General features: G+C 41.4%; 1 protein-coding gene across 1 annotated transcript in view; it reads right to left on the bottom strand.

Annotated features, from left to right (window-relative positions):
• Positions 1-490: 490 nt before the first annotated feature.
• Positions 491-13,802, bottom strand: part of myh10 (myosin, heavy chain 10, non-muscle) — a 56,698-nt gene continuing 43,386 nt past the window's right edge. Inside the window, exons 27-44 of the mRNA XM_023412675.2 lie at positions 13,162-13,333; positions 10,302-10,514; positions 9,913-10,057; positions 9,452-9,658; positions 9,174-9,278; positions 8,676-8,828; positions 7,699-7,947; positions 7,390-7,602; positions 7,001-7,213; positions 6,625-6,786; positions 6,378-6,506; positions 6,138-6,226; positions 5,827-5,950; positions 5,472-5,561; positions 4,901-5,019; positions 4,573-4,681; positions 4,269-4,441; positions 491-3,546 (exon numbers count right to left, since the gene is read on the bottom strand). Coding sequence (XP_023268443.1) covers positions 3,399-3,546; positions 4,269-4,441; positions 4,573-4,681; positions 4,901-5,019; positions 5,472-5,561; positions 5,827-5,950; positions 6,138-6,226; positions 6,378-6,506; positions 6,625-6,786; positions 7,001-7,213; positions 7,390-7,602; positions 7,699-7,947; positions 8,676-8,828; positions 9,174-9,278; positions 9,452-9,658; positions 9,913-10,057; positions 10,302-10,514; positions 13,162-13,333 — 2,813 coding nt within the window. The 3' untranslated portion in view covers positions 491-3,398. The remainder of the gene's footprint in view (positions 3,547-4,268; positions 4,442-4,572; positions 4,682-4,900; positions 5,020-5,471; positions 5,562-5,826; positions 5,951-6,137; positions 6,227-6,377; positions 6,507-6,624; positions 6,787-7,000; positions 7,214-7,389; positions 7,603-7,698; positions 7,948-8,675; positions 8,829-9,173; positions 9,279-9,451; positions 9,659-9,912; positions 10,058-10,301; positions 10,515-13,161; positions 13,334-13,802) is intronic.

Here is a 13,802-nt window from a genome sequence, read left to right as displayed (position 1 = left end):
TGTGTCTGATATTTTACAAAGCACTGGTGTTTTAACTGTACTTTGATGGCAAGCTTACACACCCTTGCTCACACTTATTTCCTTTTCTCCAGGACGTAAGGGACCCCAGTGCAGTGCAGGTGCATGTGAACGTAAGTGTTAAAATCCTTAAGGTTTTACAGTTTCTTGCTTGTTTAACTAACTCAACAAACTAAAATAAATGTAAGGAGGTTAAGTGTATTAAACAAGATAGAAAGTTATATACTGCTACTAAAAAAAAGTCATAGTATGCAAAGGCATAAAAACTTAATAGTAAAGTAAGTCATAAAAATGTCAAGGTATAAAAATATCAAAAAACATAATTGTGTGGTATGTCATAAAAATGTTTTAAAAGACGTCATAGTGTAGTATGCCATAATACTGAGAAAAGTAAAATAAATAATAAGTAAAATAAAACAAGACCAAACACCAGTATTCAGCTCCCAAAAACAAACCAAAACAGCATCACAGCTACAATGAATATGCTTTATTTTCCTTTTACAAAAACAAAACAGAAAAAAAAATTACCATCTAGAAATACAGGTATACAAGAAATAATAAGATGGGAGTATTTGCAGTTGAATGCCTGGTTGTCAACAGCCAGCTGGATAATAATAGAAGAAAAAAAATGAGTTAACTACTTATGGATGTTAAAGCTTCCAACCAAATGAAATACTGTGCAGAGCATCATTTCCCAAAATAACTTGAGTACTCACCTGTGAGTGGTTACAGGGGAAAAAATCTTAGTTCAAAAATAATTTTGGGACATGCAGCTGCTGAGGGCTCTGCTTCTCATGTAGTTAATAATAAAACTATAATACTGATTTTGACCCAAACACTCTAGCTATGAGGTTATTATGAACATAGAGGTACACAGTGGATATGATATGAAGCACAGCAACGATACAAAAGAAAGAGAAGATTAAGCGCTGAATATCTTCTTGATGTACCTGTTTGATCTTATGAGGGTTTTGTTTCACATCTGTAATGAAATCTTTGCCCACTTATGTTCTTATTTAGTGTCTAAGGCACTTTTAAAGAAACATACTGTTAAGTGTTAACATTTGAGGAGAAGGGCAAAGTGGTCTGCCATAGACAACCATCCTAATCAGCATATCCAAAATAAAGACTAAATGAAGTTGGTAGATGGATATGAGTATCCTGACATGTTTTTTCACACTGTAGTGGTTCAACTGTTGAGTTTGCTGCTGTATTTCAAGCTGAGCCCGTCTTCACCTCACGAAAAGATGCTATTAAAGGTACTTGGGCTAAAATTCCAAGGAAAGAATTAAAAAGTTTGTTTTCAGACAACCTGTCACTGGTCTGTCGGTAGTGTGAAGAGTCAGGCTTCAACTCACAAAATCATGGCACAAACCAGCCCTAGTTTGTTCATCATTATGTTTCACCATTACAAATGTGTCACAGAGCTACAAGTTTCTTAAAAGTAAACGTCTGGGTATCTTTGACCCACATAAACTCTTTCTGTTGTCTGTTGCACAATAAAAGTCAGCTACAGCTACAGTGCTAATGGGCCATGAGATTCTTCAGTCAACACTTTTTTAACCTGTTTCCCAATTTCCTATGCAGGTACCCAGAAATGACATACGTCCAAGCTCGTCTTGTACATTACAAGAAAGTTATAACTTTTTTTATATTTTCAAAAAAAAACAAATAGCATAGCAAATTTGACATTAATACAGACAAATGTAACTTAACTTTACTTTTAATTTTGTTTCATGACGCACAAACTCAGCGAAGACAAATGTGATTTCCAGCTACCATCTTTGTTTGAATTAGGAAATAGTCGCCACTTGGGAAAACAGTTACAAACCGTTGTCATAGAATTACAGATATTGACATTTTATAGTTTTTCTGGGTGCTAAAGGACAACTTGTCCATGCTGACTTAAAAGGTAAAAATTTTATCATGCAACAGGCGGAATAATTTTTCATCAAAATGTTTAGAGGATCTGAGGATTTAGAAAAAAAACACTCAAAACAGTATTAAGTGTTAACGATCTTTGAAGTTTCAAAAGATCGGCAGGTATTAATTATTCAGAAAAACTGATACTTAGCTCTGTGACTCAAATGTAATAACACAAACTGGGACTAGGCACAAACAAACACTGAGATGAAGTCTCCATTTCTAATCAAACTACATGTTTAACCTAAGCTGTAACCATTTAGTAGTGTCACATTGAAAACGTGGACTGAGCGCCACTTTAGTGCTTCCAGTAAGAGCTTTTGTCTCCTGTTGGTTTCCAGTTAAAAATTCAAACATCTTCCTGTGCAGTTCTGTGCATTTTCCAGCATCTCTGCATCATTCGCAGCTCAAGTCGGTCCACACTGGAGGACAATATACTTACAAACCAAATAGTGTTCCCAGTGGTCAACAGTACAAAACAGTTAACCTTATGAGCTATGAGATTCCCAGTTAAAACCTCAGCTAGACATTCTAAATGTTGAGATGAAGCAACAGAGAAAATAAAATACCTTTTTTTTTTCACAGTAATACATTTTCAATTCAGAGTCCATTTTGTTGTATTGCATGTCCCGAGATGTTAGTCGTTCCTGTAGAGTTGTAGTCTGTACATCAGAGGGAGACTCATGCAACAAAAGCAGCAGGCGCGGCATTCCAAAGGCCAGCGTGACCATGGTTTTGTGTATTTCCTCTGAATGGACCGTCAATTTGAACACTGGAAGGAGGGAGTGTGTCGCGCATCAGATGGCTTTTACACAACTAGTGAGCAGAACACCAACAACAACACCAGAGTGAAATACATTTTCCTGTAGTCCTGCATTTTCCAGTATGGAGTGCGTTTACACGTTACATATTCGATGTGTGCACACCTCACAGCCTCTGCCTACATCACGCACACACACAGATTCATATGTATAAAAAGCACTTTGTACCTATGCATACTTTCTCAATAAGCTGAGCAGATAACTTTGCGTCTGACGGGAGGGGGGAGGGGTTGTTGTTACGTTATGATGCTGAGATGATACATGGCCGACAGATGAGCCATGGCTAGCAGCTTGCCAGAGGAGAACAGAGTAAGGCAGAATTGTCCGTTTGCCCCTGTGACTCTCCAGGTCTGGAGGCTTTTCTTCAGGGGAGGGCGGTGGATTTTCCCTGCAGTGGTATCTGATACAAAAAGAGCAGAGGCGCGTTGCCAGGGCACTCTGCCCAGCTTTACCATAAAACAGCTCATCGCTCCAACCGTCTGTCCAGTCAGTGGTTTGAAATTAATGAAGACCATGCTGACGCCGTGGAATCACTTGGGGAAAACTGGGCCCAGGTCATAGGTGGAAGAGTTGAAGGGGAGGTGGGGAGTGGCGAGGTGAGGAGAGGGGAAAAGCGAGGACGAAGTGTAGCTGTAATTACTCCACGTTGGGGGTTTGTGTCTCATTGAAGTCGCCGGCGCGGCTGTCGGCGTCGTCGTCTGACAGGTCGACAGAGGCACCGTCTAGGTTGAGGTTACGGCGGCCTGAGCGGCTGGAGGAGAAGCTGCTGACTGGACCCCCACGCCTGGTCACAACAAAACAAGATAACAACTTAAACCTGTGCTGCTTACAGGAACAGAAATGTGCTTATGTGCTTTCTTGCCGAGAATTAAATAAGAAGATCAACACCACCCTTGTACATATGCTGAATATGGAACTAGAGCCAGGGGGCGCTTAGCTTAGCTTAGCATAAAAAGTGGAAACTAAGCTGGGTCTGTCTGAAGTTCAAACACATGCCAGCACTTCAGAATCCAATCAGGGAGTTGTACCTGATTGGAATCTGTTGGAAATGTAAACTCGAGAAGATATGATTTTACTCTGAACTATTTGTTGGTGATCAGCAGCTGAACACAGTCAAAACCCTTCAAACCACAACTTGTTTTTACATTTATATTTGTGTACAAATTAAACAAATTAGATGCCTGTAAATTAGAGAACACTTTGAACTCTTGGCAAGAAAGCAAATCAACATATTTCCAATGATGTCAAACTATTTCCTTAACCAGAGAACATGGTGTAAGTTAGATGTTAGCCTGGTCAAAAAGCACACAAGCTGAAGACAGACATAACAATACTTATAAATTAGAGTCCAGTGCACATACACCTCTGATGTGGTTGTATCATTGCATATTCACACATGTAGTTCAGTTTCCTTTAATCTTATTTTTCTTGAATTTGTTTTGTGGAAGTGAACAGGGAATCTGGGGACATTTCTACCACAGGGTGTTAGCAGAGTCCTCCTCGCACCTGAGGCGGTTCTTGAGGGAGTTGACCTCCCGGGTGAGACCCTCACTGGCCTCGGTGGCGTCATCCAGCTCCCTCTGCAGCTTCCTGCGGGAGGCGTTGGCCCTGGTGGCTTCCTCCTCCGCCTCCTCCAACTGACGCTTCAGCTGCTTCATACGAGAGTTGGCTTTCTCCATCTGGCAGGAAGATGGACACCCGGGGACACAGATGGGAGACAGTGAGAGGTCGTGGACAGTTGGCAGAATAACCGTCCAGAGTAAAAGTGAATCCTTTTACGTGTGACACTTTGCTCGTCACGAGTCAATACCTGCTCCTTGTACTGGTCGGCATGGCGACGCTCATCCTCCACCTGCATCATCACCTCCTTTAACTTCTTCTCTGTGCGACGGACGATTTTGTTAGCTGCTGCTCTCTCCCTTGAAGTAAAAAAAAAAAAAAAGACTTTAACAAACATATACTTTCATTAATGTCTCAAAATTTATGTCAGAATGATTTATCGATCCTTAAATATGTGTCCCACTACCTGAACAGAAAAGCTCAGCAATGACTTTTCATTGCTTGTCCTAAAATATTTACTCCAATGGATGTAAAATGTCGTCTGACATGTCGTGAAAACAGGTGAGTTGGACACTTACTTGACCTCCTGCTCCAGCTGCTCCTCCAGCTGCAGGATCTTGGCTTCCTGGGCAGCGATGGATGCCTTAAACTTTGACTTGACAGCCCCTTCCAGCTCTGCAAGCTTAGCTTTCAAATCCTGCATTTATGATATGCAACTGTTAGGATCATGAACTTTAAATATGATTTGTACTTTTCATTCAAAGCAATCCCTGCATGTTAAAGTGCTTCCACAACAGATGAGAACAACAAACATTAGATGTGTTCATGTACAGAAAGGACACATTAAAGCTTATCAAAATAACTAAGTTAGTTAATAACAGTTACAAAGTCAAAGCAGGCAAGATATTAGCCTGGACTAAAAAAGTAATTTATGTGTTATGTCGAACAGTCCAGAAAGATATGACAAGCTATAACAAGCACTGACCACCTGCCCTGGCAGACGTGTGAAGACAAAGCTCACTGATGCAGATAGCTGCGCTGTTTACAAAAGCGACTGGTAACAAGCTCTTCCTGTTGTTTTATCTAACCCCTGTATGTATGTAAGCACATACTCGCATCTGCTAATGTATTTAACAAACTACACAAGACCTTATTCTGTCGTTCCATCTGTTGTCGAGCATTCTCACTCTTCTGTGCAGCGCTACGCTCTCCAGACAACTCTGTGTTCAGGCTTTCGACCTGAGAGAGAGAAAGAGAGAGGGACATGTTGATGCAGTGTAAGTGCAAATTCATGTACCTAATTGAAAAATTGCTAAAGCTACTGAAAAACCTTCAGTGAATGAGCATTTCTGCATAGCACTGACTGACCTCTGATGAGAGTGGTACCAAGTAAGAATGTGTGCTATCTGCTTGTGTGCATTCTTATCTTTTTGTCTTGATTAACACATCAACGAAAGCGCAATGGTTATGATTATAACTATTATCTCGTGTGCAGACACTCTACCTGCAGGGTGGTCTTTCTGAAGCGGTCGTTGAGCATCTCCATGTTACCCTGCTCCTCCTCCAGCTCCTCCTCCAACTGGGCAATACGAGCCTCCAGCCTCCTCTTCTCCTCCAGCAGTGACGACCTGACACACAGACTTCTATTACATTTCTTGCTGAATTCATAATAAGGCCATGAAACAAACAACCTTTTCTCTTTGAGGTCCAGAAAAACTTCCACAAAATAATCAAAAGATGTACAAAACCTTAGTCTTGGTCAACTGCCCATGTAAAGACTGTTCTAAGCATCAGTACAAACAAGGTGACACTGACTTTCCAGAGACGCTGTTGGAGATCTCATCAGCAAGCTCATCCCTCTCCTGCTCAGCATGTCGACGGGCTCTCTCTGATGCGGCATGGTCCTACACACACACATTCACATTAGGGTATATTTTCCATGCATGTCAATTTTCTTGTCATGTATAAAAGACAGGACACATCAAATACAATTAGCCAATCTCTAGTTCAGAACTATTAAATGACTGAAATAACAGTAAAAATCAGGATCTCGACCTCCTGTAGCTGTAAGATTTCAGCTTCGAGGCTCTTGAGTTTCTTCTCGTTCTCCTTGGACTGGGTGAAGATCTCATCCCTGGAGGCTCTGGCATCCTCCAGCTCCCTCTGATAGTCCTTCATCTGAGCCTGCAGGAGAACAGAAACAATGTGGACAAAGTCATTTCTGTGGTATGACATGACAAGCCTCAGAAACTCCATATGAGGTGTTATGCAGGAAACAGATGTGTGTTTGTGGGGTATGTACCTGTAGTTTTCGGAGCTGTTTGATAGCCTCGTCCCTGCCTTTGTTGGCAGCTTCGATCTGTCCCTCCAGCTCGTTCAGGTCCATCTCCAGCTTCTTCTTGGCAGCGACAGACAGAGTTCTCTGTTTCCTCTCATCCTCCAATTCTGCTTCCATCTCACGCACCTGGAGGAAGAAAACAACACAACACACAGCAAGTCAGGTTTCAGCACTAAAAGCTGATCTTGTCATTCTAAAATTAACAAATGCTAAACTGTGAATACTGCACGAGCAGTTTAGTCAATTTCTTCATTTCTCACGTCAAAGTTTTGTATTTCAAAGCAAATATAAAACATCTGGAGCCATTCCATTATGGTCTTTAGTCATGTGCCCTGTGTACCTGTTTTACCAGCGCCCTCTTCTTCTCCTCTCCCTGTTCGTCTCTGGCTTGCAAGTCTCGGTCAAACTGGGCCTTCATGGCCTGCATGTTGACCTCAAGACGCAGTTTGGCATCTTCTGTGGCCTGCAGCTCGTCCTCCAGCTCTTCCAGCTGTGTTCTCATCTCCTCCACCTGTTGCTCCAGCATACGCTTGGATTTCTCCAGTTCATGGACCTGTGCACAGAGTCAGGAGACACAAGACAACGTAACGTATCAGCAAAACACGTTGGATGAAAACAGTTGGAAAGTCCTTAGACAACACTCATGGGATTTCCATAAAGAAAAATTATTGGGATGTTAAAAAAAAAGGTGTATCGGCAGTGTCATTTAAGAGGTCAAGGGTCACTTACATTCTTCCCTACATCATCCTTGGAGCTCATCAGGTCCTCCATTTCAGCACGGAGCTGCTTATTAAACCGCTCCAGTTCCTCTTTAGCCTCCAAGGCCTCCTCCAGAGCTCTGGCCATAGACAGAGCCTTGGTTTCCTTCTCTCTGGCCTCAGCCTCCGCACGGTCACGCTCCTCAGCATAACGAGCTGAGATGGTCTTCTCCTCGGCCAGCATCTAGTGCAGACAGAGAAACAATGGCCTTCAATACACTAACAACCCTCAGTGACCTCTGTCCATCATTTCTGAAACATTTTGGGTGATCCAGTGTACCTGGTCAAACTTCTTCTGCTTCTTCTCCAAGTTGGAGACGATCTGTCTCTGGTGGTCCAGGTCCACCATTAGGTCGTCCAGCTCCTGCTGCAGTCGGTTCTTGGTCTTCTCCATCTTGTCCATGGCCATGGTCTTCTCCTCCAGACGCTGGCTGGTCAGCTCCATGTCCTTCTGGAGTTTCTTCTTCACCTCCTCCAGGCCCTCCATCGCTCCCACATCATCCTCCAGCTTTTTCTTTGTGTCATACAGCTACAGGAAGGACATTTTCCAAATCAATGAATACATAAAGATAATACAATATTTTGAAGTCATCATCTTGCTTCCCCTCTGGCATAAAGTGTTAGAGTTGTAGGAACAAAATGTAAATATTTCACTTGCTGTAACAATACAAGGCAACATATTGCTCTGCAAATATTCTGCTTTCATTTTATTTGGTCCAACATCGATCACACATTGATAACGTCACACATGGCAGCAGCTACATGGCAACGTTTAGTACCAACCCTGATGAATCCCCTTATTGTTCATGTGTAACAGCAGTCCATAGAAACTGCACTCAGATACTGGTGTTTCAGACCCAGTTAGCAGTCAGTCTTGAATATGTCTTTCAGTAGAAGAAAATACACGATAATTTTGCGGACAAATTCTTTGCATTGTTTTGACATTTGTTATGTTCTGTGTAAGAGGGGTGTAATTCAGGCTCATTACAGTCCTTAAATGAACATAAATCTTAGTTGGTTTGTTCATCACAGATTAACATTATAGGGACTTCAATAAGAAATATCCTTTTATCTTGGAGCCTGGCCCTTCTCTTAGAGCTCAGATGAGTATCAGTGGTATAGGAGCGGTGTTCCTGCCTCATACATGTATGTTTTTTGTGTGTCAGATCTGCAGATGTATCTATGTATGTGTATGCCAGTGACTGCAACTGCAAGTTTATGAGACTAATTAATGTTTGTGGATCTGAATAACTGTACCTGAGTTTGCACTGACTGCAGCTGTTTCTCCAGGTTGCGTCGTGCCTCCTCTTCCTCCTCCTGCTGCTCCATCAAGGTGTTCTTGTCCACCTCCAGCTGGCGGATTTGGCCGCTCAGGTTCAGCTTCTGACGTGTCTCCTCCTGCCGCAACTCCTACACACCAGACCACAAACAGAAATGATGATCAGACAAAAGAAAGGCAGGGAGACCTGTGTGTTATACCCGTTATGCTTACTGTAGCAAATACCTGTTATCTGCTAATTAGTGAAGTGTGATGTAAGGTGCATTTTCACACATGCTATCTTGTGTTATCTTTTCTAGTTCTGAACAATTAGATAAGAGAACTATTTTTTCACAGACAGAGAAATCTGCTTGGTAGGTTTATTAATTAGTTAAGACTTGAGAGAATGGTGACTTGCTGACTTCTTCTAGGTCATGTTATTTTTTGCTTTATCTTTAAACTTGTTTTGACAGGAACCCCGATGTTGATGTTCACACCTCTGAGTCTTGCAGTTTGCCGTTGAGGTTGTCAACTTCCTTGGCCAGTTTGACGCCCTTCTTTTCCGCCTCCTCCAGCAGAGTGGATACATTGTCCAGCTCCGTCTAACAAAAGACAAATAGTGTTATGACGAAAGCACAATAGACTAATTCAAAGCATGCCATGAAACTGGGCAAATATTGCGGCAAATGGTCAAAGTCAAAAACCACAGTTGTAGCAAAATTGCTCAAGAACTTCTAGCTTCTAGTGTCTTCTAACTGTCTGTGGTGGTATTTACCTGGAGTTTGTGTGAACGTTCAGCCAGCTCTCCCTTGGCCCTCTCTACCTCGGTGCCCCTGGCCATAAACTCCTGCAGCTGGGTTTCCAGTTTTTTCCTCTTGTGTTCTGAATCCGTCTTTGCTTGCTGCAGACTCTTCACCTCACAGGCCAACTCTCTGTTGTCACTCTCTAGACTCTGCTTGTTCTTCTCCAGGTTGGCCTTGAACTGCACAGGATAAACATAATGGTTTTATGGTTTCTTTTAAGGCTTCTGTGTAATGATCAGGGTTTAGATTGGGATAAAGACAAGAATTGCTATACTGAAGTTGACACAGGCATTGTATCTAAACTGGTGGTCGTTGGTGGGATAGTGTTGGTTAATTTCCTGATAAACTTTTTATGTACTTATGCAATTGATGAAGACTGATGTATGTGGGCAAATAAAAGCCCTTCAAGTTTAACCAGTCGCGATCCACTCACCCTTTTGGCTTGGTCCAGCTGCTCTGAGAGTTCCTCCAGTGCTGTGGCGTGCCTCTGTCTCATTTCCTGGATCTGAGCCTCGTGGTTTTTGGTCTCCTCATCTATGGCCTTCTTCAGCTCTGCCACCTCTTGCTCTCGCTTGGTCCTGGAGTTCAGACACAAGAGAAAGGATTAGAGGACAGGACACCTTCTAGGATACAGAACAAAAGATCTAAACACACAGGGTTTATTGCTACTATTGTCTTTATAAAATCCCAATTAACTGTCCACTGAGAAGTAATCAGTAATGAGCATGTCACAGACAGAGATGGGGACTGGGCAACAGAGGTCTGGTAAGCCCACCTCTTTCCCCCTTTCTCATCATCGATAAACCAGCTTTAAACAAACACCTGAGCTCCTGCTGGGCGGCGGTGGTGTCCAGCGTGTCTTCCAGCTCCGTCTTCAGAGCCTCAAGCTCCTCACTCAGGTCCCTCTTGAGTTTTTCTGCTTTGCTTCGACATATCTTCTCTGACTCCAGATCCTCCTGAAGTTCAACTAGCTGTGCCTGCAGCTCCCGAACCTGCTTCAAGGCGTTGTTCTTCTGGACGACCTCCTCGTCACTCCTGGTTGGAAACACACAGCACACAAATCGTTTTTTCAGAGTAGACCATAATCACTCAACTCAATAATGACAACAATGAAAACACCCCATTAGCTTAGAACTTCATCTGAGGATCTGAATTTCTCAAGATTTCTTTAGAAAAAATTATATCTTAAATGATCTCATTACCTTTGTTAAGATTTTACTTTTATAATTAGAATCTTTTAGAATATTTCTGGTCCTCTGATCAGCAGGACAAGCACAAGAACATGAAGTACGTTCTTATACACTTCCACTGACCCTTCAAACCATTTCAAGTCTCTGATCATCACCTTCAAGCAAAAAACCGAAACCTTGGCTATTTTTAAGTTCCACAACTTTCACTGTTCATACACAGTTTACCTCAACTGTTTCCAGTGCTTACACTTCAGCTGACATTGTCTTTCAGTTCATGCACTTACTCATTTACACTTCACTTTAAATAAAAAAACTACAGACAGACAATCTGACAGTAGAACTTTAGTTAATTTAAATGATGTTTTAATGTTTAATTTTTTTTAGATTTACCAAAGAAACCTGATAATATAACAATGGAGGACTTTTTTCACTGCTGTAAATTTATCACATGCAATTATTTAAACTTTTATTCTCTGTCTACAAGTACATTACATGAAAGGCAAGTCAGTGATGTCTTCTTTTTTTATAGCCGAAATGAGGCCACCAGTACACACAGGGTGGCAGTGTAGTGAACTGTTCACTACTGAAGCTGTCCAAACAAAAGTGTGTGTGTGTGTGTGTGTGTGTGTGTGTGTGTGTGCGTGTGTGTGTGTCTTTTCTGTCAGAACAACATGGTAGTGAGCCTAAGTGTAATTCATGCTGGCTGCATTCCTCACTTATGCAGAAACTCGCTGATTAAACACACTGAATATTATAATGATTCAGTTAAATAATTAACACAATGCTCCATTTTGATGAAAGGCACTAATGACTCCCATATACCCATATTAAAGTAATTCCCAACTTTCCAAACAAAGATAATATAATTGCTCTCAGAATAGCTGCTGAATTCAAAATGAGGCACATCAAGTGTAATGAAAGCTTAATTATCTCGAGCTGTGACTAAATTGATGAGTTCTGTGTGTGAAATTAGTCAGACAGACATTTACCATCAACCCCTGTAGTCTAGACGATTGGCCGCGTGAAAGGAGGAAACTACTGAAAAGCCACATTAAATAGATCTGGGCTGACCATCAAAGCAACAACACAGCAGTATGCATCTTATAACGGCTAAATCAAGGAAATAATTACAAATGGCTCCAAATGTATGGAAAACCAGGATGAATGGAGTGAGCTAAATGAAGAAAATATTTTGATGCTGGGTTCAGAGTGGGAAGTCACATGCCTTTTCCAGCCACAACACAAAAATGTCCTAATGAGAAAAAACAGGCTTGTTAATAGCTTCTCTTCCATTGTGACATGACAGCCTGATTTAGTCCAACTCTTCAGTACTTCCTGTGGAAAAACTAGTGCAAAGCCCAGGACTGAGAGCATCAATCAACATCAATTTGCCTGTAATCAGACACGGCTGCCTCCAAGATGAAAAGACTCATCCAGCATCACTGATGGAAAACACTGCAGCTGGGAACAGTGAGTAGAGGAACGTAGAGAAGGACTGAGACTGACATACTAGTTGCAGCTGTTGAAGAGGACGTTAGCTTCTTTAAGTCGGAGTTCAGACTTGACTCTGTGTTCGTCTGTGTGTTGTCTTTGTTTGAATGTCTATTTTAGGTCCTCCTATTGACTTAGCTGTACCACAGTAGAGTGCAGTTGTCATGGAAATTGGATGTACTGCACTAGTGAGAGGATGTGTGTGAATCTGTGCGTTACACACTGAAAATGAGCAACACCACAAGCAGTAATATTTTACCATACCAGTTTAGTGAGATACAAGTTCAGAGGACTACATCTGCCAAGTACTGGTTTTAAAAATATACTTCAGTGTACTGTATCCTTTAGCACAAGGCTCAAATGAAATACTTTTGTACATCTGAATATTATATGAAACTGACTTATTATCATCAGATGCTTACTTTTGTACTGAAAATGTGCTATTGTTTAAAAGCTTGAGGCCAAATGTTTGAACAGCTATCTTTGGGCTTCCAGTCAATAAGCAGCCACTGAACAGCAAGTTAAAGGATATTACAGCGTTTGTTTCATTGTTGGCAAAAAGAAGAATTTTATTAAACAGGAATTCCTCTAAGGCTGTTTTTTGCTGGGGTCATATGATCGACACTAAAAAAAACTGTAAAAATCTCCCTGACAGCAAGTCTTGATTTAATTCTCCTCATTCTCTTTCTTTTTTTAGCACCGCTTCCTTTCCAGAAATTGTATCATGTTATCATATTTAGAAATTAGTTTACTGTCATTATTTTTGTAGTCTGTCAATAGCTGTTGTATTTATTAAAACAGCTCTTTGTGTGTTTTATTATATACAAAGTTTTTAAAGCTGTGGCTTATAGCTCAAAAATTTAGGCTGATTTGGAGACTCTCCTGTTCATCTGTTGTTACAGTGCACTGGATTTCATTTATCAGTGTTTTATCTTTTGCAGAAGGTTTAGTCCTTTTCGTTTTGACACTTTGTGCTTTTCTACAGTATGTCTCCGACTGACCTGGCCAGAACAGCCTGCAGTTCCTCTTCCTTCTTGGTCAGTTGGATCTTCAGCTCCTCTATCTGGACCTGCAGCTCAACGATCTGGTCCTGCAGGTCAGTCGTCTCAGCATCCAGTTTGCGTTTGGCCTTCTCCAGCTCCTGGCGCGTTTTCTCCTCCTTTTTTAAACGCTCTGAAGTGAGGCATAAATCAATCAAATGTATCATACACAAGAGTCATAAACAGATCGGTAAATAAAACTAGGCCAACAATGATTGAAAAATAAAACTTCTGGCTGAGTTAATCTCAAGAGGTGAATGGGCAAAGTCACGAGTTAGGGGGGTCATACGAGGCTCCAAAAGGTACACCTAAAGGACACCTAATTGCTAACAGCCTGACACAATTAAAAGTAATAAGATTAACTGCTTTACAGCTCATTAAGTCCTTGCACAGCTGTAAACCATAAATTTACCTAATTAAGGGTCATAAAGAGTCATAGTGCATGTCCTATATCTGACCTTTGTTGAAAGTTGTTCTTTAACATAAAACCTTTAATCTTCCTCTTGCTGTGAGGGTAGTTCATTTAATCAAATTAATTTTCAACTGATGTGATGGTGCTCATCCATCTATTCTGCAGCCTACATTGTGTCTGTCTTCTTCCC

This window comes from Seriola lalandi, unplaced genomic scaffold, assembly GCF_002814215.2.
Source record: "Seriola lalandi dorsalis isolate HSWRI2012SDOR001 ecotype SW California unplaced genomic scaffold, Sedor1 jcf7180002054486, whole genome shotgun sequence".
In the NCBI taxonomy this organism is placed as follows: Eukaryota; Metazoa; Chordata; class Actinopteri; order Carangiformes; family Carangidae; genus Seriola; species Seriola lalandi.
Note: the sequence above shows the minus strand (reverse complement) of the source record. Positions and strands in the feature narration are given on the sequence as shown.